We start from the raw sequence: 27,262 nt of genomic DNA, 5'->3' as shown, positions 1-27,262 counted from the left end.
TCCCAATGATCCAAGAACCTGAAGCTCTGCCCCCTACACCAACTTCTCAGCCATGCATTTTTCTGCCAAATCATCCTGTTTCCACCCTCACTGGCATGTGGCACAGGCAGCAATCCAGAAATTACTACCCGGGAGGTCCTGCTTCTCAGCTTTCTACCTAGCTCCCTAAATCCTCTTCGGGACCTCATTGCTTTTCCCTCCTATGTCATTAGTACCAATATGTACCGAGACATCTTGCTGCTCCCCCTCCCTTTCCAAAATGTGGTGGATATGATCTGAGACATTCCTGGCACCTGGGAGGCAACATACCATTCGGGTGTCCCATTCACGTCCACAGAATCTCCTGTCTGTTCCCTCACTACTGTGTCCCCTATCACTACTGCTCCCTTCTTCTCTCTCTTTCCCTTCTGCACCATGGACCCATGCTCAGTGCCTGTAACCTGGTTGCCGTGGCATTCTCCTGGGAGGTCATCCCCCACAAAGGTATCCAAAGTGGTATACTTATTTTTGAGGGGAATGGCCACAGGGGTGCCTAACTGGCTATTTCCATTTTTCCTGGCGGTCACCCAGTTACTCACCTCCTGCCAGTTTGAGGTGACGACTTTCCTGTTGATCAATTATATCCTCGTTTTCCCTTACAAGCCGAAGGTCATCCAGTTACTGCTCCAGATCCCTAACACGGTCTTCAAGGAGCTGCAACCCGATGCACTTCACACAGATGTAGTTCCCTGGGTGATTGAGTTTCCCAGTTCTCTAATATCCGGCACGAAGAGCACACCACATCCATTTAAATGGTACAGTAGAGAGGGGGGAAAAACAAAAAGGAAACGTTAACAGACACTTTACACAGAGTCCGTTCCAATGTCACATCTGGTTATCCCGTCTGGTTCAAGAGCCTGATGGTTGAGGGGTAATAACTGGTGTGGGTCCTGAGGCTCCTGAAATATGTTCTGAGTTATAGGGGAACTGCCATAAGAGCAGGTCATACAAAATGCTGGAGGAATTCAGCACGTCAGGCAGCATCTATGGAGAGGAATACCCAGTTGATGTTTTCGGCTGAGACACTTTATGATGAAGGATCCATGGATGCTACCTGACCTGTTGCATTCTGCCAACATTTTGTGTGTGTTGCTCTAGATTTCCAGCATATGCAGAATCTCTGGTGTTAATAGGGGCACGTGGAAACCAATGACAACTATTTGTTTTCTGAAGTAATCACACCCTTCGATAGACTTGCCCCAAGTTTGCACATCTTTCTGCTGACCCTATAGTGAAGAGCCTGCAGAATGCAGGGGTAGTAGAAACAGGAATGGAGTGCAATTGACCCTTTGCTTGTGTTTAACTATCAACATTACAGTTTGGCAAGTTCTGTTGAAATTAAGTGCGTGGTATCTAATTGTAGATGGATGACTCTGAGGGAACAGTGAGGCAAATCGGAGCGTTCTCGGAGGGCATCAATAATCTCACAGTAAGTACAGCATTTACCATTGTCTAATGTAACTTCCAGTACACAAGTGTGAAGAAGGAGAAGGAGCCACGCATGAGTGAGGGTAAGAATAGGATGATTTGGCAGATGAATGCGTGGCTGAGGAATTGGTGTAGGGGGCAGAACCTCGGACTTCTGGATCATTGGGATCTCTTCTGGGAAAGGTATGAGCTGTACAAAAGGGACTGGTTCCGAGGAGGACCAGTATACTGCGGGCAGGTTTGCTGGAGCTGTCAAGGAGGGTTTAAACTAATCTGGCTGAGGAAAGGGAACCAGAGTGATAGGGCTGAGAACTGGGCAATTGGAAGACAACGAGATGCAGTGTGTAGTGAGACTGTGAGGAAGCACAAGCAGATAATAGGGCAAAATCGCAGTCTGTGGGGTGAATTGCCGTGTAATATGGGGACAAAATCAAAAAGGGTGACAAGATCACGTGGACTCTCAATGACCATTCTTCAGGGCACAGTGCAGGAGAGAGAAAATGGGGCAGACAGGAAGAAATGGGCAGACAACATTGCAGAGTGAACCGGAGAGAGCCTTGCTGTGGCCCAGGCACTTTGCCCACAACTGGTGCAGCACCCCTACGACCCAGGTGGGTTATGGGATCCAAAACTGTGACCCGTTATCTCATAGCACATAATATTCATTTGGACTTTCAAAACAAACATTAATATTACATATAAGCAATAAGCCCAAATCAAAAAAAGAATCCAGCTGCAGACACTAACAGTGTTTACCCTGAACAAGCACTCTCCAAACATTACCCATTAAACATTAACAGACGTGCTGATCCCACATGCTCAGGGTTCAGAAAAAGTTAAATTGTCATTTTACCCTCCAGCCATTTATCCAATGTTTTACAAAATTTAATACAACAGAGTTAGGAAACTGTAAAGGTAAAAAGATCCTGATGGCCATTGTATAAAGCCTTCAAACAGTAGCCAAGATGTGGGCTACAAATTACAACGGAGGATAGAAAAAGGGGACTGTTACGTTAGTCATTGGGGATTTTAATATGCAAGTGGATTGGGAAAATTAGGTTGGTGCTGTATCCCAAGAGAGAGAATTATAGAATGCCTACAAGATGGCTTTTTAGAGCAATTTATGGTTGATCCCACTAGGGGAAAGGCTATACTGGATTGGGTGTAGTATAATTAACTGGATTTGATAGGGAGCTTAAAGTAAAGGAATCCTTAGGAGACAATGATCATAATATGTTAGGCTACCCTATAATTTGAGAGGCAGAAGCTAAAGGCAGAAAAATCAGTATTACACTGGAGTATAAGGGAATTACAGAGGCATGAGAGGAGCTGACCAAAATCAATTGGAAGGAGACACTTGTAGGACAGCAACAGCTAGAATTTCCAGGAGCAAATTGGAAGGTGCAGAACAGATACAGTCCGAAGTAGTAGTATTCCAAGACAGGATGACACAACCGTGGCTGACAAGAGAAGTTGAAAACAACCTAAAAGCAAATGAGAGGGCATACAATATAGCAAAAATTGGTGGGAAGTTTTTAAAAACCAATGGAAAGCAACTTTAAAAAAAGCCATGAGGGGGTAAAAGATGAAATAGGAAGGTAAGCTGGCTACTAATATTAAAGAGAAATAAACTCTTCTCAGGCTTCCAGCTGGGTACAGATATTGGTTATACCCAACATTTTGATGACAAACTCTGCCATCTTCAGGGATGATGCCTGGGCATGTCGACTCTGGTAGTACTTATACCACCATAGTCTATCCCTCCTGATTGGATCAGGTTTCTGCTATCCCACCTTGTTTACATTGGAATTCCAATTCTTACTTGGAGTGAGACCTTCGTCTTTATTAAAGTTCTTTTCCTCTATTTTGGTCCCGGAAGCAATTGGCACAGCATAGTAGGTTTGTGCCATCAAAGTCAATCCTATTGTTACGTGTCCACAGTTTCGTTTCTGTGAGCGTTACCTTATGACGTATGCCCACTGCTGTGCTAAGCAGTGCTCCTGGGAAACGTTGTCTCATTCTGCCCTGCAGAGCTGATGTACAGTTAGAATGACAATAAAGTTTTTTGAGTCTTGAATCTTGATCTTGAGTCAAAGGAGAGAGAGAGAGAGTGAAGATTGCAGACATGGAGCTGTCAGGGAACAACTCACGAACGAGAAGGCTAAAATCTAATGCTTACCCGTACCCAAAGGATTGGGTTAATCAGCGGCACACTGTGCATTGTGGAGACGTGTCTGTCCTTCGTATGGTCCATGGGTGTGGATTTTGTGATAGTCACTTTGTGAAATCGCTCTTCGTGGACCTCGGAACAGTATTCCTCGGCTGGAATCTTCAGTAACCGTTTCTTCGTTCGCTAGCCATGGAATCTTTGGAATTCGTCGTGATCACCTCGTCACTGCACTATGAATCCACAAGTCTCTCCTCTCACCTATTTTGTGAATTACTGGGACTCTCTGAACTGCTACTGTAAGACTGTGCTTGAGTAAGATTTGTTAAGAACGGGTTCTAAGTTTGACTGTAAGGGAGCTATAGACGCATAACACTGTTAACTTCTGTTTAAGAAAGTAGTTTATTTAATTTTCTAAATATTTGAGTAGATGTAAATAAATATAGTGGTTTTAATATTAAAACCTGACTCAATTTGTCATCTCTTGCTGCTGGTATGTTACAAAATCGTAACACTATGATCATCACAAATGTAATGTTCTGCTACCGTCAGTGTATTCAGATATACCTCCTGTGCTTCTTGAGGTGGGTTTCCACGGTGCACCCTGCCTGGAGGAATATTTGTAGTCAGAGGGTGGTGAATCTGTGGAATTTGTTGCCATGGCAAGGGGGTCGGGTCATTGGGTGTATTTAAGGCAGAGGTAGATAGGTTCTTGATTAGTCAGGATGTGGAAAGTTATGGGGAGAAGGCATTAGAAAGAGGTTGAGAGGAAAATAGATGACTTATGATGAAATGGTGGAGCAGACTTGATGGGCTGAATGGGCCAGTTCTGCTCCTACCTCTTGTGGTCTAGTGTACGTAAACTATCTCATGTATTTACCATATGTCCATAAAATGATACCAGGTATAGGACCGTCTGTACATAAGGTGACTCTGACAGGAAACAATGGTGGCGTTTGGGGGTATGGTGGGTAGTGGTGTTGGTCAGCCTTACTACTGCAACTACTGAACTGTCATCAACTGTCTAATGGTCATAGATTTGATCTGTGAAATGATTGCTGTTCTGTCAGTTTAAATTTTCTGAAACGTGGCCTTTTGAGTTTCAGCCTCCTTGTCATACGTCTGTTTCCTTTTTCTTTGCAGCACATGCTGAAGGAGGACGAGTTGTTTAAAGATCTGAGCACCAGCTCACCCTACACCAACATGACAGATGAGGATTCAAATGTCTGACCCGCAACTCCAGTGTAACACTACAAAACAAACTGCCTGCACTACTAAATACCTTCTGAAATGTGTTCCCTTGTAGTAACTGCACAAGACACCACCAAATATTTATTACTTGGGAAAATCTGTGATATTTGACTTTAAAGAAAGTACATTTCACATGTTTCAAATGGTTTGCGCTAGTAGACCATAAAATGCCAGAAATTTGAATTGTGGATTTATTTTAAGTTTTAAGAAGCAGTTCTCATTTGATTTTTTTTATGGAGATTTTGAGAAGTTTACTGGCAGTGCCCTGGATGCTGCAGCCTAGCCTGCCTGCTGCTGCCAACAGATAGTTTAGTGAATGTCTCTCATTGGCTACGTCAATGAAGCAATATCCCTAAGAATGCCTTAAATAACCAAAAATATTGCCATTTTAACTATCCAGTTATTTTACACCAATGTCTCTTTCTGCCACAGTGTGAATTTTGTACCTTTTTTATAATTTTCTAAAGTGGCAGATAAAAGGAATATTTTATAATGTGCAACTTTTGAATGGGGTTACTCGGTAGTGCAATGATATTTTGTAGGGATTGAATTCCAGCTGGTTCCTGGCCTAATCCATGTAGAATTTACCTAGTGCTTTTCAAAATGGTGTGGGGGTTGTGTGATTCCTGTTTATTGACCCAGGTTACAGTAATGACTTGGGTTAGACAAAGCAGGTGCTGTTCACTGGGATGATATCATGTTTGTTTATGGTACAGATTGCATTGTAGGAATTACTTCCATTTCATACTTGGAAGGGTAACTGGTGAACTGTGCAGCTGGTGCATGGACATTGGCTAATGCTTTGCTACTTAATGAGGTCATCAGCCCATGTCGGATCAGTTGAATGTGAAAATTACAACTTTGAGTACTGGTGTAGAACTGAACATTAACACTCCAGTCAATAGAATGGACTCTGGTTCTAATTCCTGGGCATCAATACTTAGTGGTTCTGAAATCAGTAATGTAATTGTCCAAAGACCTCAAGAAAACAGTGGATATTTAGTATTCTACCTGACCCAGCAGCCTGTACTGTATTACTAATGCATCAATTGTAACACTAATCTATTTTAAAAATAACTTTTATCCAAAACTATGTTCATATGATTCTACAATTTAAGTATGCTCCTTATTTAATCACTTGTCAAAAGAGAAACTAATCTTGAGAAGCTGTTTCTTCTACCACAACCACTCAGGTATCCGGTCTCTAGAAATGTATTTTTCTATGTGCACAGCTTTCTAATTGAACCAAACTCTGCATTGAGTTCAGCATGAACCCTGATGCTCCGGATACCATTGTGTGGTGGTATAGGATAGCTTCAAAAATGCCAGCAGACTCTGATCCAGAACCCACAGCTCACTCCAAACAACAGATTAATATGCTTTTTATCAGTTTATTTATTTTGCATTGTTAATGATGCCATGCCATTATTCTGCCATTTATTGTGTTGAGGGTTTCTGTGCAATGTTTGTAGCATATTTATGTATTTTATAGTGCATTTAACATTTTAATTTTCCCACAGGATGTTTAGGTTTCATCCATCAAATTTTTAAAGACATTTAAACCTGTAGAGACCATCAGAACTGTGCTCTGTTGCATGGATATTGATTAAACAATCCAGGGAAGGTGCATTGTTTAAACAGATACTGTAGTATGTGTAGCCTGTTCCTCCTCTGGTAGCAGGTCATAACCTAAACCTGAAAGGCAGAATCGTGTATAATCCACTACAGCAATATTATATACACATGACCCTCGTGTGAATATTTCAATGTCAAAATAAAGTATTGCTTAATAAATTGAAATATGTTGGATTTAATGTTGAATGAATTGCTAGGCACTGCTTTCCTGTTAAGTGGAGTTAGACAACCCTAGAACAAAGATTGATTCAAATTAAGAGTTCCCCTCTCTAGGTGAACCTTTGTGTGAAATTAATGATTTCTATCAAATGATCTAAATAGTGGACATTTGGGGAGTCCAGGACCAGAGGCCACAGCCTCAGAATAGAGGATGATGTATCTGTGGAATTCATTAACATAGAAGGCTGTGGAAACCAAATCATTGGATATATTTAAAGTAGAGGTTGATAGGTTCTTGATTAGTTGGGCATCAAAGGATTGAGAGGGATAGTAAATCCCTGGTGGTAGACCTGAGGAGAGCTAAGGTACTGGTGACCCCTGTTTCCATCCAGGGGGTCAGTGTGGACATGGTGGAGGATTACAAATACCTGAGGATACGAATTGACAGTAAACTGGACTGGTCAAAGAACACTGAGGCTGTCTACAAGAAGGGTCAGAGCCGGCTCTATTTCCTGAGGAGACTGAGGTCCTTTAACATCTGCCGGACGATGCTGAGGATGTTCAACGAGTCTCAATACCAGTCAGAGCTAAAGTTAGTTTCTCTAGCTACTTAGCTTTCTCATCCTATCTTGTGGTACAGTGAATGTAATAAATGTACACCCAGGCATAGATGTCAACAGAAGTGCTTGTTGAAATAATTTGAGAAATACCATTCAATCTTTATTTAGCTATATTATTACAAGGGGTGTGGACAGTGCACAAGATTACAATTCTGTAGTGTACATTCTGCTAATATGAAGTCCTGCAAACACCTGCAGTAGAATGCATCATGGCCCGGCTCCTGCAGGTTAGTTGGGGAAAATTAACTCAGCAGTTCAGGCAGCATTTGTGGAAAGGAATAAATAGTCAACGTTACAGGTTGAGACCCATGCATTACGCTACATAATAAAAACTAAATTATAACAAGTATACTGTTTGTAAAAATAAGTAGTGCAAAGAGGAAACAGACTGATTTTAGTGTTCACGGGTTCATTGTCCATTCAGTAATCTGATAGGAGTGGGGAAGAAGCTGTTGGACAGACAGTGAGTGTGTCTCTTCAGGCTTCTGTACAACCACCTCAAAGGTAAATGAGAAGAAGGCATGTCCTGGGTGATGGAGGTCCTTAATGATGGGCGATGCCTCAACACCTAGTCTCAGTGGTGCCAAAATGACATTCCCTTGGTCAGGAAATTAACTCAAAATCTTTGAGGGTTTCCTCAAAGCAAGGCTGGAGAATCCATCCATAAATTTCAATATCTGGCTTATCTCACATATACTACAGCATTCATTAAAGCAAATGTTAGTTTTAAAAACTCCTCTAATCTCCATTTCAGACTGAAGTGATGCCAAAAAAACCAACTTGCAATAATCCTTCAAAAAGCTGGCATCCTTAACTAAGGACCCCTATCAGCCAGGATGTGCCCTCTTCTCATTGCTACCAGCAAGGTGGTAGTACAGGAGCCTTAAGAGAGATGCTCAACATTTCAGGAATAGCTTCTTCCCCTCTGCCATCAGATTTCTAAATGGACAATGAACCCATGAACACTTTTTTTTTCTTTTGCTTTCTTTTTGCACTACTTGATTTTATATATTTCACACCAATTTAGTTGTTTGTATGTATTGCAATCTACTGCTGCAAAACAAATTTCACCACTTGCCAGTGATATTAAACTGGATTCTAATTCCTCTAGACATGATCGTCACATTGATTCTGTAACTAGAAATAGTGTCCATTCCCAGAAGTCCCACCTTATGCACATACATTACATCCTATCACGTACACCTCAGCCACACAACCAAATTTTGTTTCATCATCTAGACAGGATAGTCGGTCACTGCAGCCCAATGCAAGCCCTCAGCTTAAAGGAGCAGACACTGTTAGGGCATGTCTCTGCTGTTTCCATGCTCCCAGAGCAGAGAGTATCTCCCAAAATTGGTGCAAATTTACAATGAAGCAGAAACATATAGAGGCTCAGCTAGCTGAGATCGCTCGACTCAAACCCTTGCTTTTCTACTTTAGCTCTAATAATAAATTGTAAAATGCCAACAAGCAGGTAACTTATATAAAATGGAATCGTAGCCATTACACTAATTCAGGACAGAAGCTCCTCAAAATGCGAAGCGTGCATCCTGACTGTAGCCCAGTTTGTCGAGGTTGGGGTTGCAGGCGAATTCTATCATCGGCGGAGGACCGCACATGAGGATGAGAACATCGTCTGCTGCTGGGGGTAAGTGCTCCTGAATCATCTGTTCATTCACAAATCCCTCACTGTACTTCCAGCCTAGGAATCAAAGTTCAAAGTTAATTTATCATTGAGGTACAGGTATGTCACGGTATACTACCCTGACATTCATTTTCTTGCAGCTATTCACCGTAGAACAAAGAAATATGACAGAATCAAATGAAAACTACACAAAGACAAACAACCACTGTGAGAGTGAAAAGACAAAATACTGAGAACGAGTGGTTAGATCCTTGAAAGAGAGTCTGTAGGGCTGTGGAATCAATTCAGTGTTGAAGTAAGTGAAGTTATCCATGCTAATTCAGGAGCCTTATGATTGAAAGGTAATAACTTCCTGAACTTGGTGGTGTGGGGCCTGCCCAATAAATAGTAGTGGTGAGCAGAGAGCATAGCCTGGTGGGTGTCCTCAGCGATGGATGCTGCTTTCTTGTGGCAGTGCTCAATGGTTTGTGTTTTTAAAAAAATAGGCAATAGCTGTATCTGAGAGGTCTAGTTCTGAGAAATTCCCATTTCTGTGCATCTGAAAACGAGATCACTCCAAGTTTCCTCTGTTTAAACGTTACTGAAAACACTTGTCTCGTGCAGATATCCAATTCACACAAGAAGCTTAACACTCAAGAAAACCCAATCCTCAAGTCTCAACCCCTCTCCAAGCTGTCCAAAACACTTCAGAATCATAGGATCTCGGCCAAGAGCCAACATAGGCCTGACCAGCAAGTGGGTGTGATGTTGTGGGGATCATTGGAATCAAAAAATCCTCTGCTTAACACCGATCATCCAAGCAAGCTGGTTGTTACCAGAATCAGGTTTAATATCACTGGCATTTGTTATTTTGTGGTAACAATACATAATTAAAACCATAAATTAAAAGAAATGCATATATTAGAAATTTTAAATAAAGTAATGCAAAAAAGAAAAAGTGAGGTAATGCTCATGGGTTCATTGTCCATTCAGTAATCTCATGATAGTGGGGAAGAAATCGGCTCCTGTTCTTCCTCCTTGATGGTAGTAATGAGAAAAAGGCACGTCTTGGGTGATGGAGGTCCTTAATGATGGATACCATCTTTTTGACGTATCGCCTTTAGAATGTGTCCTGGATGCTGGGGAGGCCAGTGTCCATGATGAAGCTGACCCCCGTCACCAGGACATGCCCTCTTCTCATTGCTACCATCAAGGTGGTGGTACAGGAGCTTTAAGGCACACACTCAATGTTTCAGGACCAGCTTCTTCCCCTCTCCCATCAGATTTCTGGACAGCCCATGAACACTACCTCACTATTTTGTACTTTTTGCACTTTTTCTGTCCATTTTACTGTAACATAGTACTGAACTGTACCACTGCCACAAAACAAATCTTACAACATAATGCCAGTAATAATAAACCTGATTCTGATTCCAGATGAAGAGTGATTTAGGAATAGGAAGGGGTAACAGGGATAGAGGGGGAATATAGGGGTCAGAAGTGTTACAGGGAGCAAAAAGGGTGTGTGGCTGGAAGAGGTCACAGGGAAAGGGAGGGGACCAAAAAGTGATCTCCAAAACTGCCCAGCCTGAAGACATTTGCAAGGTGTGCAACATACTGGAAGAACCATACCTTCAGGTGCTTTGTCCAAGGTGTACCAGATTATCACACGATGAGGATTCTCTGCCTCAATCTCTTCCAGCTCAGACTGCAGAAGAATGTCCTTCTCACTCTGCAAAGGTTAAACAGCCGATGACAGCCACACACGCAGCTCAGAACCAGATCCTGGACAATTCTATACACATATCCAAAAACCAACCACTTCAGCTACCCAATGGCCAAGCATCCAGTCTCACATGAGGTTCACCACCTTCTGCCATGAGATTTCCATCTCAAACTCCAAACCCTGACCCACATTCCTTGGTTCTAAACTCCTCACACATCACAGGAAAAGGACATTTCACTTTTCATTGTGCTCTGCAATACTGGCTCTGGGAGACAGTGAACACAGCAACCCAATAACACAGGGCTTCCACAAAAGCCATCTGCTAATAACCAGATAATTCCTGACCATTGTTGATAGAGAAAGTAATATTGGCCAGGGCAATGGGGACAAACACCCTACTTCAAAGTAAACCCTCAGAATTGTTCCTATCTATCGGGCAAGGGCTTCTACAGATATACAAGAGCAAAAGGAAAGAAAGGAAAAATTGGTCCTCTTGAGCATGAACATGGTCAACTATGTATGGAATTGCAAGACTTCAGTGTTCTTGCACCTGTATTTGCTCAAGAGATGGAGACAGGAAAAGGAGCAGAGGGGTGGGGAGGAGTTTGCTGTCATGAAACAAATCGGTATGGATAAATCCCCAGGACCTGACAAGGTGTTCCTCAGACCCTGTGGGAGGCTAGTGCAGAAACTGCAGCAATATTTAAAATGTCCTTGGGCGCAGGTGAGATACCAAAGGATTTGAGAATAGCTATTGATGTTACGTTGTTCAAAAAAGACTAAGAATAAACCTAGAAACTGTAGGCCGCTGAGCCTGATATCAGTTGTGGTAAAGTTATTGGAATGTATTCTCAGGGACCTGATGTACAAGAATTTGGATAGACATGGACTGATTAAGGAAAGTCGAGAAGGGCAATGCATGGTAGGTCATGTCTAACCAATCTTAAAGAGTCTTTTGAGGAAATTACAAGGAATGTGCATGAAGGCAAGGCAGTGGATGTTGTCTACGTGGACTTTAGCAAGGCATCTGACATGGGAAGTTAGTCAAGGAGGTTCAGTCACTTGGCATTCAAGATCAAGAAGTTAGTAAAGTAAGATTAGACACTGGCTTTGTAGGAGAAGCCAAAGAGTGTAGTAGAGGGTTCCCTCTCTGACTGGAGGCCTGTCACTAGTTGTGTGCCACAGGGATTGATGCCTGAGTCCCTTGTTGTTTATCACCTAAATTATCTGGATGATCATGTGGTAAACTGGATCATCAATTTTGTGAAGGACACCAAGATTGGGGATGTAGTGGACAGTGAGGAAGGCTGTCATGATCAGTTAGAAAAATAGACTAAAATGGCAGATGGAATTTAATGCAGATAAGTGTGAGGTATTGTAGTCTGGGAGAACAAATCAGCGTAGGACTTGCACAATGAGTGGCAGGGCACTGAAGAGTGCGATAGAACAAAAGGATCCAGGAATACAGATCCATAAATCCTTGAAAGTAGTGTCACAGGTAGGTAGGGTCATAAAGAGAGGTTTTGGGACATTGGCCTTCATAAATCAACATATTGAGTACAAGAGGTGGAATGTTACATTGAAGTTGTAGAGACATTGGTGAACCGAATTTGGAGTAGTGTGTGCAGTTTTGGTCACCTACCATAGGAAAGATGTCAATAAGATAGGAGTACAGAGAAAATTTAAGGTTGTTGTCAGGTCTTGACACCTGAGTTATGGGGAAAGGTTCAGCAGGTTAGAATTTTATTCCCTGGAGTGTAGGATACCACCAGGCCTGGAAAATCTGAATCCCAGAGGTCAGTGAATGTGTGGGAGCAGCAGTATGGGGTGGCAGTGACAATTCTGCTTGAGTTAGTTTGAGAGAACCCTCTGTTTCTCTGAACTCTGACAGGAAGTGGCTCCTTACCTGGTTGGCAAACAGCAAATGGCAAATTGTGGGGTCATTGGGATCCTTCACAATCGCTCGTATCAGTTGCAGCATAGGGGTGATGCCTGGAAAGTTTCAAAAGCACACATCAAACTGAAGAATGCAGAAGTAGGAGTTGTGGAAGACCTCACAGACTCATGCCCGAACCAATTAGTCACAGCCACACAAATTCCTGTTTTCCAAAGCACATACCAGAAGTCTTCTCCCACTCTCCAAAAGGCACAGAGGGTCTTTCACACTCCACTGCCCAATACCTGTGACAGTGTGATTAAGGGCTGGAAATTACTCTCCCATTTTGCCTCACTCCATGATGCTACAACTACAGGGCGGCATGGTAGCGTGGCGATCAGTGTAACACTTTACAGTACCAGTAATGGAAGATCAGAGTTCAATTCCTGCCCTTATCTGCAAGGAGTTTGTATGTTCTCCCTGTGACTGCGTGGATTTCCATCGGGTACTCCGGTTTCCTCCCACATTCCAAAGATATGGGTTATGGTCAGTGAGTTGTGGGCAATGTTCGTGCTTCATTGGCATCAGAAGATGGCAACACTTGTGCCAGGGCTTCCTCCGACTGCGTTGGTCTTTGACACAAAGTGATGTTTCAATGTACATGTGATAAATAAAGCCAATTTTTAATACAAAAAAAGTCAGTCACCCAACTCACCTGTTCCACCAGCAATCATGCCCACTTTCTTAACCTCCTTGATCTTGGCTTCAGATTTCTTATCTGGCTGAATGGCAAACTGTCCTGCAAGTGAAACACAGCACAATTACCAAACGCCCAGGACACAGCAGCCCCATTGCATGGCTGTTCTGCTCAACCCATCCCTGTGACTGGCTCCTCACCACCACTGACGAGTCCTCTAATTGCTGACAATCCGAGGGAACCAACGTAATGGGTTGTAGCTCCTCAATCTGTTTGGATCAGACCACCTAATGCCAGCAGTGCCGAGGAAGGAAGCTCAGAGATGTCAGCCGCTACAGAACACATAGATACTCTCGGCTCTGAAAACCTGTGCCAACCAACTAGCAGGAGTATTCAAGGACATTTTCAACCTCTTTGCTATGGGCAGAAGTTCCCACTTGCTTCAAAAAGGCAACAATTATACCAGTGCCTAAGAATAATAATGTGGGTTGCCTTACTGACTATTGCCCAGTAGCACTCACATCAACAGTGATGAAATGCTTTGAGAGGTTGGTCATGACTAGACTGAACTCCTGCCTCAGCAAGGACCTGGACCCATTGCAATTTGCCTATCACCACAATAGATCAATGGCAGACACAATCTCAATGGCTCTTCACATGGCTTTAGACCACCTGGACAACACAAGCGCCTACGTCAGGATGCTGCTCATCAACTATAACTCAACATTTAATACCATCATTCCCACAATCCTGATTGAGAAGTTGCAGAACTTTGGCCTGTATACCACCGTCTACAATGGGATCCTCTACTTCCTACCCAGAAGACCACATTCTGTGTGGATTGGTGATAACATATCCTCCTCACTAACGATCAGCACTGGCGCACCTCAGGAGTATGTGCTTAGCCCACTGCTCTACTGTCGATATACACGACTGTGTCGCTAGGCATAGCTCAAATACCATCTATAAATTTTGTAACGACACAACCACCGTCGGTAGAATCTCAGATGGTGACGAGAGGGTGTACAGGAGTGAGAAATTCCAACTAGTGGAGTGATGCCACAGCAACAATCTGCCACTCAACGTCAGTAAGACGAAAGAGCTGATTGTGGACTTCAGGAAGGGTAAGACGAAGGAACACATACCAGTCCTCAGAGGGATCAGAAGTGGAGAGAGTGAGCAGCTTCAAGTTCCTGGGTGTCAAGATCTCTGAGGATCTAACCTGGTCCCAACATATTGATATAGTTTTAAAGGCGGCAGAGATTTGGCATGTCAACAAATACACTCAAAAACTTCTATAGCTGTACCATGGAGAGCATTCTAACAGGCTGCATCACTGTCTGGTATGGAGGGGCTACTGCACAGGACTGAAATAAGCTGCAGAAGGTTGTAAATCTAGCCAGCTCCATCTTGGGCACTAGCCTATAAAGTACCCAGGACATCTTTAGGGAGCAGTGTCTCAGAAAGGCAACGTCCATTATTGAGGACCTGCAGCACCCAGGGCATGCCCTTTTCTCACTGTTACCATCAGGTAGGAGGTACAGAAGCCTGAAGGCACACACTCAGCAATTCAGCAACAGCTTCCTCCCCTCTGCTATCTGATTCCTAAATGGACATTGAAGCTTTGGATACTACCTCATTTTTTTTTTAAACATACAGTATTTCTGTTTTTGCACTTTTTAAAAAATCTATTCAATATATGCAATTGATTTACTTGTTTATTATTAATTTTTTCTCTATGCTAGATTTTGTATTGTATTGAACTGCTGCTAAGTTTAACAAATTTCACGTCACGTCGGTGACAATAAACCCGATTCTGACTCGATGGCGCGAGGGACAGTAATTTTAAGGTGATTGGTGGAAAGTATAGGTGGATGTCAGAGGAAGGTTTTCTCCCCTACACAGTGAGATGAGTGTGCGGAACGCACTGTCGGGAGTGGTGGTAGAAGAGACACTGGGATAAATGATAGAAAAACAGAGGGCTATGTTGGAGAGAAGAAATAAAGAGCTGGATGTTTAGGGCCCAGCCCCTTCATCAGGATCAGGGTCCTGATGAAGGATCTCTGTTTGAAGCATTCATCGCTTCAGGGTTGCTGTCTGAACTGCTGAGTTCCTCCAGCATTTTGTTTATGTTGCTCTGGGTTTCCAGCGTCTGCAGAATCCCATGTGGGTGGGAGGAAAGGGTCAGCACATCATGGGCTGAAGGGCTTCTGCTGGGCTGTTCTATCTCTTATGTCCGAGATCCCCAGGACAAGACATTGGTTCCATTGCTGGAAAAGAGCAGGAAGGAAACTCCCGACTCCGGTCCACCGATAACTGGGAGACATGGCCCCCAAATTCCACCAGATCATTTCTACAGCCAACTGAAGTCCCACTGCCAGGCCCCTACCCAGCCAAATTCAATCCCAAAGAAAAAGTTTCCCAATGAGTCACCACTTGCCTTTTCCCTTGTAAACAAGCAGGCCACTGGGTCCCCGGAAGTCAATGCTGTCCTGGATTCTTAGATTCTCCAGGTACTGGGACATTTTACCTCCTTCAGGGAACTTGGGATGGACTCCTTTGAAGTAAACCTGAAACAGGAAACACTGTTATGACCAGTCTCCCATAGGTGAAGTGGCAATTTACACACCAAACTTGAATCATTGAAGGACTGTCGACAGCTGTGGCAGGGCTTGAATACTGTTAGATCTTACAAAGTGAAACCTCGCAACATAGGTGAGAGCAAGGCTCTGCTCCCAGATGAGTTCAATGCCCTTTATGCTTGTTTTCACCATCAAAACATGCAGGCATTTCCCACAGGCCCCAATGATCCTGTCATTTCAGTCTCCAAGGCTGATGTGAGAGCATCCGTCAGAAGGGTGAACGCACAGAAAGCATGTGACCTAGATGGGGTACCTGGTTGAGTACTAAAGACCTGTATTTGTTCAGTGATATCTTTAACCTCTTGCTTTGGCAGTCTGAGTTACCCACCTACTTAAAGCAGGCTTCAGTTATAGCAGTGCCTAAGAAGAACATGGAACCAGCCTCCAGTAGCACTTACACCCACAGTGATGGATTGCTTTGAAAAGATGGCGATGAATCATACCAACTCCTGCATGAGAAGCACCTTGAATCCGCTCCAATTTGCCTACTATCACAGCAGGTGAACAGAAAAAGCCATTTCGTTGGATCTTTATTCAATCCTGGAACATCTGGACAGTAAAGGTGCATACATCAGGATGCTCTCTATTGACTACAGTTCAGCATTCAATACTATCATCCCCTCAAAACTCATCAATGACCTAAAAACATTGGGCTCAATACCTCCTTGTGCAATTCGGTCCTCGACTTCCTCTGTTGCAGATCCCAGTCAGTTTGGATTGGCAACATCTCCTCCACAATCTCCACCAGCACTGGTGTACCATAAGACTATGTGCTTAGTCCCCTGCTTTGCTCGTTTTATACTTATGACTGTGAGGCTAAGCACAGCTCCAGTGCCATTGTGACGATATCCTGAGTTATTCATTATGGACTGTGCCTCTAAAAAGAGAGAAAGAGAGCGTGCAGCTGTACAGCACAAACAGCTAGAGAGAGAGAGAGAGGGGCGAAGACTGCTCACAGTTTGTTTGGGATTTCTGCAAGGACACTGCCAGCTTCTGAGGGGAGGGAGGGAGGGAGGGAGAGAGACAGAGACAGAGAGACACACACTCTGACTACATGATGGACAGCTGGTGTTCAGCACAACAGTATTTAAACCAGCATAGTTGCTTGTTTCACAGGACGCACAGAAGAAAGGGACACACAGACGCACTAAGGTGTGGTGAAGTTACCACTACACTTTCAGGTGCCCACGAGTGTGGGACTGAGGATCGATTAAGAGCAATCGATCTGTGATTATTATTTCATTTTAAAATTTTTTATTAATTATTATTGAAAATCAACAAGAAAAATACAAAATAATCAAGACAACATATCCATATGTAGAATAAGAGTTAAACTATCAACCAAACTGAACAGTATATCAATAATAATAAAGAAACACAAAATGTTAAAGCTTTTTTTTAAAAAAAAGAAAGAAGGAAAAATGAACCCCTACTAACTAAAACAAAAAAAGGAGAAGAAAACCCATTGGGAGCACAAACCCGGAGCTATACGCCATACAAGCTTCCATAAAAAAAGACATCAATCCGCCAACCAAATCCATATACCCAAGCATCAGAAAAGGACCATCTCAATTAACTCAAATCAAATGATAATAACAGGCAAAACAGCCCCACCTTTTCTCGAAGTCAAATCTAGGATCAAAAGTTTGACTTCTGATTTTTTCCAAACTAAGACATAACATCACCTGAGAGAACCATTGTATCAAAGTGGGAGCAGAGGCATCTTTCCATTTTAATAAAATAGCCCTTCTAGCCAATAATGTGACAAATGCAATTACATATTGGTCTGATATAGAAATACCGTGAATATATTGGAATTACACCAAACAAAACTGTCAATTTATTAGGTTGTAAATTGATTTTAAACTTTAGAAATTGTAGAAAAAATAAGATTTCCAGAACTGTTTCAATACAGAACACGACCAAAATATGTGTCAATGTAGCTATCTCAGTTTTACATCTGTCACACTGACTATTAACATTAGGAAACATTTAAGACCATCTCTCCTTTGTCAAATAATAACGATGTACAATTTTAAATTGAATCAGAGAATGACTGGCACAAATCGAAGAAGAGTTGACCAACTTCAAAATTCGCAACCAATCCTCTGTTATCAAGGTCATGTTAAGCTCTCTTTCCCAATCTTGCTTAATCTTAAGGATAGTTATCCTGTTGTAATAATAAATTATAAATTTTCCCAATAAAACCTTTCACTAAAGGGTTCATTTTTAAAATAATGACTAACAGTTCAGAATCTTGTACATATGGAAAATTACTTAAATATTCTTGTAAAAAATATCTGACCTGAAGATATTGCAGAAAATGTGAATATAAGAGAGAATATTTAGTTACTAATTTCTCAAAGGACATCAATCGGCCTTTTTGAAACAAATCCATAAAGGAAAAAATTCCTTTATTCCTCCAAAGGGAAAAGGGAGGATCACTAAGTGAAGGTTTAAATAAATAGTTCCGATAAATTAAACTAAAAAGGTTAAATTTTTAAGGTTAAAAAACTTACGAAACTGGTACCAGATTCGTAATGACTGCTTAATCATAGGATTTATATTTAGAATAGAAATTCTGGCTAATTGTACAGGTAAAGGAGCTCCTAATAACGAAGTTAAATAAAATTGTTTCAGAATTTTCAATTCCAGATCAACCCATGGTGGTCGTTCCTTTTTATCGGTCCAATATAACAAAGAACATGCATAACGTATATTAACCGCCCAGTAATACATTCTTAAATTAGGCAAAGTAAGACCTCCATCCTTTTTTAATTTTTCTAAATGACATTTTCTTGGTCTTTTATTATTCCAAACAAAAGATGAAATAATAGAGTCAACCTGATCAAAAAACTTCTTAGTTAGAAAAATAGGAATATTTTGAAATACATGAAAATTCAAATCATTATTTTAACTGCATGAATTTGACCAGTTAACGCAAGTGTAAGTGGATTCCATCTAGAAAATAATTACTTCATAAAATCCACTAAGGGAACTAAATCAGCTCTATAAAGGTCTCCATAATTTTTAGTGATAATACCTAAATATTTAAAAGAATCCGTAACTTTAAAAGGAATGTCATCATACATAGAAGCAGAATCATTTAAAGGAAACTATGCAGGTTAAATTTATATCCTGAAAACAATCCAAATTCATTTAATAATTTCAATAAACTAGGAATAGATTCTTCAGGATTCGAAACATAAACCAAGAGATCATCCGCATAAAGGGAAATCTTATGAATAGTCCCATTTATGGAAATTCCTTGAATATCTTTAGCTTCACGAAGTGTAATAGCCAAAGGTTCCAACATCAAATTAAATAACAAAGGGCTTAACGGACATCCTTGTCTCGTACCCAGCGAAAGTCGGAAAAAGGGGGATCTGCAGTTATTAGTAGTAACAGTGGAAATAGGGCTTTTATACATCAATCTAATCCATTTATTAAAATTGGTACCAAAGCCAAATTTCTCTAAAACTTTAAATAGATATTTCCATTCAACTCTATCAAATGCCTTTTCAGCATCTAGAGAAACAACACATTGGAGAGTCTTCCAGAGGGACGAGTATATAATATTTAACAATCTCCGAGTGTTAGAAAAGGAATAACGGCCTTTTATAAAATCTGTTTGATCCTGAGAAATAATTTTAGCTAGTATATTCTCCAACCGATTAGCCATTATTTTTGAAAGAATTTTAGCATCCACATTTAATAATGAAATAGGTCTATATGAAGCACAATCAGTAGGGTCTTTATCTTTCTTAAGAATTAAAGAAATAGAAGCTTCATAAAATGTGGAAAGTAACTCTCCTAACAGAAAAGAATCTTTAAGCATTTCCAACATATAAGGAGTAAGCAAATCTTCAAATTTTTTATAAAATCCTACAGTAAAACCATCCATTCCAGGAGCTTTACCAGATTGCATTGAAAGAATAGCTTTCTGAATTTCTCTTTCAGTAAAAGGAGCATCAAGACTTTGCTGATCTTCAACAGATATTCTAGGAAAATCAATCTTTTGTAAAAAGGCATACATAGAAAATAGGTGCAGGAGTAGGCCATTCGGCCCTTTGAGCCTGCACCGCCATTTATTATGATCATGGCTGATCATCCAACTCAGAACCCCGCCCCAGCCTTCCCTCCATACCCCCTGACCCCCGTAGCCACAAGGGCCATATCTAACTCCCTCTTAAATATAGCCAATGAACTGGCCTCAACTGTTTCCTGTGGCAGAGAATTCCACAGATTCACCACTCTCTGTGTGAAGAAGTTTTTCCTAATCTCGGTCCTAAAAGGCTTCCCCTCTATCCTCAAACTGTGGCCCCTCGTTCTGGACTTCCCCAACATCGGGAACAATCTTCCTGCATCTAGCCTGTCCAATCCCTTTAGGATCTTATACGTTTCAATCAGATCCCCCCTCAATCTTCTAAATTCCAACGAGTACAAGCCCAGTTCATCCAGTCTTTCTTCATATGAAAGTCCTGCCATCCCAGGAATCAATCTGGTGAACCTTCTTTGTACTCCCTCTAAGGCAAGGATGTCTTTCCTCAGATTAGGGGACCAAAACTGCACACAATACTCCAGGTGTGGTCTCACCAAGGCCTTGTACATCTGCAGTAGTACCTCCCTGCTCCTGTACTCGAATCCTCTCGCTATAAATGCCAGCATACCATTCGCCTTTTTCACCGCCTGCTGTACCTGCATGCCCACTTTCAATGACTGGTGTATAATGACACCCAGGTCTCGTTGCACCTCCCCTTTTCCTAATCGGCCACCATTCAGATAATAATCTGTTTTCCTATTTTTGCCACCAAAGTGGATAACTTCACATTTATCCACATTAAATTGCATCTGCCATGAATTTGCCCACTCACCCAACCTATCCAAGTCACCCTGCATCCTCTTAGCATCCTCCTCACAGCTAACACTGCCACCCAGCTTCGTGTCATCCGCGAACTTGGAGATGCTGCATTTAATTCCCTCATCCAAGTCATTAATATATATTGTAAACAACTGGGGTCCCAGCACTGAGCCTTGCGGTACCCCACTAGTCACCGCCTGCCATTCTGAAAAGGTCCCGTTTATTCCCACTCTTTGCTTCCCGTCTGCTAACCAATTCTCCACCCACACCAATACCTTACCCCCAATACCGTGTGCTTTAAGTTTGCACACTAATCTCCTGTGTGGGACCTTGTCAAAAGCCTTTTGAAAATCCAAATATACCACATCCACTGGTTCTCCCCTATCCACTCTACTAGTTACATCCTCAAAAAATTCTATGAGATTCGTCAGACATGATTTTCCTTTCACAAATCCACGCTAACTTTGTCCGATCATTTCACCGCTTTCCAAATGTGCTGTTATCACATCCTTGATAACTGACTCCAGCAGTTTCCCCACCACTGACGTTAGGCTAACCAGCCTATAATTCCCCGGTTTCTCTCTCCCTCCTTTTTTAAAAAGTGGAGTTACATTAGCCACCCTCCAATCCTCAGGAACTAGTCCAGAATCTAACGAGTTTTGAAAAATTATCACTAATGCATCCACTATTTCTTGGGCTACTTCCTTAAGCACTCTGGGATGCAGACCATCTGGCCCTGGGGATTTATCTGCCTTCAATCCCTTCAATTTACCTAACACCACTTCCCTACTAACATGTATTTCGCTCAGTTCCTCCATCCCACTGGACCCTCTGTCCCCTACTATTTCTGGAAGATTATTTATGTCCTCCTTAGTGAAGACAGAACCAAAGTAATTATTCAATTGGTCTGCCATGTCCTTGCTCCCCATAATCAATTCACCTGTTTCTGTCTGCAGGGGACCTACATTTGTCTTTACCAGTCTTTTCCTTTTTACATATCTATAAAAGCTTTTACAGTCCGTTTTTATGTTCCCTGCCAGTTTTCTCTCATAATCTTTTTTCCCCTTCCTAATTAAGCCCTTTGTCCTCCTCTGCTGAACTCTGAATTTCTCCCAGTCCTCAGGTGAGCCACTTTCTCTGGCTAATTTGTATGCTTCTTCTTTGGAATTGATACTATCCCTAATTTCTCTTGTCAGCCACGGGTGCACTACCTTCCTTGATTTACTCTTTTGCCAAACTGGGATGAACAATTGTTGTAGTTCATCCATGCAACCTTTAAATGCTTGCCATTGCATATCCACCGTCAATCCTTTAAGTGTCATTTGCCAGTCTATCTTAGCTAATTCACGTCTCATACCTTCAAAGTTACCCCTCTTTAAGTTCAGAACCTTTGTTTCTGAATTAACTATGTCACTCTCCATCTTAATGAAGAATTCCACCATATTATGGTCACTCTTACCCAAGGGGCCCCTCACGACAAGATTGCTAATTAACCCTTCCTCATTGCTCAAAACCCAGTCCAGAATAGCCTGCTCTCTAGTTGGTTCCTCGACATGTTGGTTCAAAAAACCATCCCGCATACATTCCAAGAAATCCTCTTCCTCAGCACCTTTACCAATTTGGTTCACCCAATCTACATGTAGATTGAAGTCACCCATTATAACTGCTGTTCCTTTATTGCACACATTTCTAATTTCCTGTTTAATACCATCTCCGACCTCACTACTACTGTTAGGTGGCCTGTACACAACTCCCACCAGCGTCTTCTGCCCCTTAGTGTTACGCAGCTCTACCCATATCGATTCCACATCTTCCCGGCTTATGTCCTTCCTTTCTATTGCGTTAATCTCTTCTTTAACCAGCAACGCCACCCCACCTCCATACGTATTAGAAGGGTCAGCTGGAAACTGAGATTTATAGAGTTCACTGTAATAGTCTTGAAAAATTTTATTAATATCTTCATAATTACAAGCTAAACTACCATCTCCCTTATCTGTCTTTTAGCTCTAACTGCCTTAAACTGAGATGCTAATAGCTTGTTACTTTTATCTTCAAACACATAAAATTGACTTTTTAATTTAAGCAAATTTCTTTCAATAGGATAAGTTAATAGTAAATTATATTGTGATTGAAGTTCAACCCTTTGTTTAAATAAATCAACATTAGGAGAAACTGCGTAAGTGTTATCCAGGTCCTTAATTTGTTTTGAAATTCTATCTAACTCTATTTTTGTCTGTTTCTTGAGCTTAGCCAAATAGGAGATTATCTGACCTCGCAAATATGCTTTAAGTGTATCGCATATAATCAATTTCGACATATCTCCCACATTATTAAAAAGAACCAAATCTTTTAACTGAATCTCTATAAATTTGACAAAGTCCGAACTTTGTAATAAATTTTCTGGAAAACTCCAAGACAAGTTTGCATTACTAACATCATTTAACTGAAAAGTTAAGTTTAAAGGTGCGTGATCCGAAACAACAATAGCATCATATTCACATTTGGACAAAAATCAGAAATCAGCTATAAAATAATCAATTCTCGAATATTTTTTATGGACATGTGAATAAAAAGAATAATCTCTATCATTAGGATGTAAATTTCTCCAGATTTCTATCAAACCATAATCAATTAAAAAGGAATTAGTAAGTGATGCTGAACAATTCAGAAGCTGCTGATTGGTTGAACTCTTGTCAATCAAAGGGTTTAACCAACAGTTGAAGTCACCTCCCATCAGCAGCACATATTCATTTAAGTCTGGTAATAAACCAAATACATTTTTAAAAAAAGGATCATAGATTAACCAGGACAATTTTTCTATTACAAATTGTTCCCTTAATAATTAAAAATCTACTATTATCTGAGACGATGTCTTCTTGAATAAATAAAATATTAGATTTAATAAAAATAGATACTCCCTTTGTTTTATTTAGACAAGTAGCATGATATTGAAGGCCCTTCCATGTTTTGAAAAATCTATTTTGATCGTCTGTTCTGATATGCGTTTCTTGAACAAAAATTATATCGGGCTGGAATCGATTAATAATTTTAAAAGTCTTCCTTCGCTTAATAGGGTGATTCCATCCACGTACATTCCAACTAATAACGTTTATCTGTTTAAGTACCATTGAATATTATTTTTAAACACGAAAATACACACATACCATCGCGGGCTAATCAAAGATGGCGGTGATGAGTATAACCAAATAGAAAACACGCATGCTCCAGAACTTCATAATAGGGAAAAATACAGGAAATGTGTGAAAAAAATTGAAAAATGAAATCCCACCATAAACCCCAAAATGCAAAAATACCCCCAAACCTCCCACCATCCCCAAAGATAGAAATCCGGCAAAGAAGAAAAAAAGCCAGGACGCATCCCCAAGAAAAAAAGCAAAAACGGCAGAACTCTGCGTGCCGCTCAGTTTAAATAGTGATTTAAAAGTTTTTACTCTCAATTCCCCCCTCCCCCTTACAAAGAAAATACATAACCTTAAGATTATAAAGCCCAACAGGGAAGAAAAAATGTTTATACTTAATCATTGAAAATAAACTAAGGAATGCAAAAACCATCTCCAAAGACGTCAAAGCAATACTATTAAACCTAAACAATATAATCTCTAAGAAGAGAAAAATAGCGCCATTATTCTTTAGCTTACTTAATTTAACAAAAGAACTGAAGCTAATTATCTATTACTAAACACTCCATAATATAAGAAAAAGTCTATATAAACTATAAGCAAACTATCACTTAAAGTAAAAGATAGAAACAGATAGCCAAACCAGTTAACAATCTGTCCACTGTATTAATTCACTCCGTATACTAAACAGACTTCAAAAAAAGTCATTCTTTAGTCAAACCAAGAAGTTCCTCTTCTTTAAATAATCCATCGATCAAAGGATATCTTCAGCATACAGAAATCTTCAGAGCCTGTTTTCTTTCAGAAAATTATTAAGCAACTCTAATATCCTTCATACATCAGCCGATTCTACAATAGAATTGACAAAATCCGATGCTGCTTGGGGATCCGAGAAAACACAAGGTGTAGAATCTTTAGGAAATAATTTTAATCTGGCAAGATATCTGAGCGATGGGAAAAGCCCGCTTGCATGCGCTTTCTTCATAGCAGGTATAAATTTGATCCGCTGTTTTATAACTTCCCGTGGATAATCTTCATAAAAACGGATCTCGGAACCGTTAAATTTAAAAACTTTATGTTTCCATGCACATTTTTTGATTTGGTCTTTAACTTTAAAGCAAAGAAAATTGACTAAAATTGGCCGAGCTTTATCTGACAAAGTGAAAATTCTGTGAGCTCTTTCAATATCGGGAGGCTGAGATAGAATATCTGGAAACAGAGATTGAAACAAATTGGCAAGATAGTCCAATAAATTCCTACTCTCAGAGCCCTCATTGAGACCAACAATTCGGATATTATTTCAACAAGACTACGCCTCAAATCGACAATTTTACGTTGAGCCTGTTCCAAGCAGGTTGAAATATCCACAATCTGACGTTTCGATTCTTTAAACTCAGTATTCAAGGAAACAATATTTTCCTCAATAGTCTGTAAACTCTGTCAGAACGACTTCAGCTCAGAAGTGTTATTGTCTATTTTGTTGTCGAGACCCATCAACGCACGTTCCAAACGCTCAGCCCAGACAGGCATATCTTCTGATTTTTCTTTCGAAGTTTTTCCCTTTCCATTGCTGAGTTCAAAAAGCTGCTTTCCACTTCTTAAAGGATACGACATAATGACCACTATTTCCCTCCAAGATCCAAGAAATAAAAGTTAAACAATTCAAAGTTTAGACTGGGGAAAAGGAGGAATTAAAGGCAGCCACAAAATGTAGGTATTACTCCATTGAGCTGCAGGTGGAAGTCTGATCTGTGATTATTAGTGCGTGAAAGAGTGACCCTGTGGAGTCGACCAGTGTGTCTAACCCTTGCCTGGGTTGATAGATTATCACTTGAAGACGGCGCTCTTAAGTTGGTCAAGTTTGGCTAACTTGGAAGTTTCGGAGGACAAAAGGAAGAATCGACAGCATCAGCTTATGTGGGCAACGAACCTCTCTCTCCCCTCAATTCTACTCAACTCAATAACACGAACTGAACTGACTTTGTTTACCTACCACCGTAAGACTATCACTTACCACCTAAGTTTGAAGTAGTTTGGGTTTTATATTCCACACCTATATGTGCATAAACTCTGCTAACCTGTTTGATTCACCTGGTTTTATGTTACTTTATTACATAGTTATTAATAAAATAGAATTAGTTAATAGCAAAACCAGACTCCAGGTGTATTCCATTTCTGCTGGTTCTTTAACCAGTCACAGGGTACGTAACACCATAAATAAGTTTGCTGAGGACACCACTGTGGTAGGTCAAATCAAGTGTGGTGACGAATCAGCTTATGGGAAGGAGATTAAAAATGTGGCTGAGTGGTGTCACAGCAATCTCTTACTCAATGTCAACAAGACCAAAAAGGTGATTGTTGACTCTCAACCTCATTCTCCTGCCAGCTCCCTATAATCTTTGAAGCCCTGGCTGATCAAGAAAATATCAACCTCTTCTTTAGACATAGTCAATGACTTAGCTTCTTTCGCAACTGTGGCAATGTATTCCACAGATAGGTGGAGGGGAGATGGGGGAAGGGGTGGGGGAGAGAATCAGAACTGGTGGGGGGAGAGGGGAGGGTGGTAAGGAATGGGTGGACAGTAGGAGGGGGAAGTGAGGTGGGAGGGTGAAGAGGTAGAGGTGTGGGAAAGAGTAGGTGGAGGGGAGAGATCATGAAGTTGTTCCTGGATTACAGCCACATTCACCAGATGAATCATTACCTTGATCACCAGATCCACATATCCCTTGTCATCGTCGCTGGAGACGGGGGTGTAGGGTCTGACCACCAGTTGCCCATTCACCCTGGCTGACAGGTAGATGTGCTGCCCTGAGGAACAGATGATCAGGCCAGTAAAATTTAAGGCCGTTAAATTCACTACAGAGCCCACTCTTACACAAGAGGCTCCAACACAGCCCAAATGCAGCTACAGCCCTCCCTCTCCCAGAGTGCAGGCTGTCCATAACCACGTAATACGACGTGAGAGAATAGGGCCTATCAAGTGTGACAGTGGGGAAAGTGTGTATCGAACCAGAGGAGATAGCAGAGGTACTTAACGAATACTTCAGTATTCACTATGGAAAAGGATCTTGGAGATTGTAGTGATGACTTGCAGCAGACTGAAAAGCTTCAGCATGTAGATGTGAGATGTGCTGGAGCTTTGGAAAGCATCAGCTTGGCTAAGTCACCGGGACCAGATGAGATGTACCCCAGGATACTATGGGAGGCGAGGGAGGAGATTGCTGAGCCTGTGGCAATGATCTTTGCATCATCAATGGGGACGGGAGAGGTTCTAGAGGATTGGAGGGTTGCGGATGTTGTTCCTTTATTCAAGAAAGGGAGTAGAGGTAGCCCAGGAAATTATAGACCAGGGAGTCTTACTTCAGTGGTTGGTAAGTTGATGGAGAAGATCCTGAAG

General features: G+C 41.3%; 2 protein-coding genes across 13 annotated transcripts in view; one reads left to right on the top strand and one right to left on the bottom strand.

Annotated features, from left to right (window-relative positions):
* ppfibp1b (PPFIA binding protein 1b) overlaps positions 1-6,861 on the top strand; it is a 255,819-nt gene extending 248,958 nt beyond the window's left edge. For 5 of the 12 annotated variants that reach the window (XM_063057590.1, XM_063057585.1, XM_063057587.1 and 2 more), the window contains 2 exons: positions 1,403-1,468; positions 4,778-6,859. In XM_063057590.1, the coding sequence (XP_062913660.1) occupies positions 1,403-1,468; positions 4,778-4,864 (153 nt within the window). In that variant the 3' untranslated portion in view covers positions 4,865-6,859. Of the gene's footprint in view, positions 1-1,402; positions 1,469-4,777 lie in introns of all 12 variants that reach the window. The other 7 variants (XM_063057583.1, XM_063057582.1, XM_063057579.1 and 4 more) reach the window with 4 other exon arrangements.
* Positions 6,862-7,374: 513 nt separating this feature from the next.
* LOC134351447 (NADH-cytochrome b5 reductase 3-like) overlaps positions 7,375-27,262 on the bottom strand; it is a 38,561-nt gene continuing 18,673 nt past the window's right edge. Inside the window, exons 4-9 of the mRNA XM_063057578.1 lie at positions 26,567-26,673; positions 15,663-15,792; positions 13,241-13,324; positions 12,556-12,641; positions 10,556-10,655; positions 7,375-9,001 (exon numbers count right to left, since the gene is read on the bottom strand). Of these exons, the coding sequence (XP_062913648.1) occupies positions 8,829-9,001; positions 10,556-10,655; positions 12,556-12,641; positions 13,241-13,324; positions 15,663-15,792; positions 26,567-26,673 (680 nt within the window). The 3' untranslated portion in view covers positions 7,375-8,828. The remainder of the gene's footprint in view (positions 9,002-10,555; positions 10,656-12,555; positions 12,642-13,240; positions 13,325-15,662; positions 15,793-26,566; positions 26,674-27,262) is intronic.

The sequence above is a fragment of the Mobula hypostoma genome, chromosome 9 (assembly GCF_963921235.1).
Source record: "Mobula hypostoma chromosome 9, sMobHyp1.1, whole genome shotgun sequence".
NCBI lineage: Eukaryota > Metazoa > Chordata > Chondrichthyes > Myliobatiformes > Myliobatidae > Mobula > Mobula hypostoma.
Note: the sequence above shows the minus strand (reverse complement) of the source record. Positions and strands in the feature narration are given on the sequence as shown.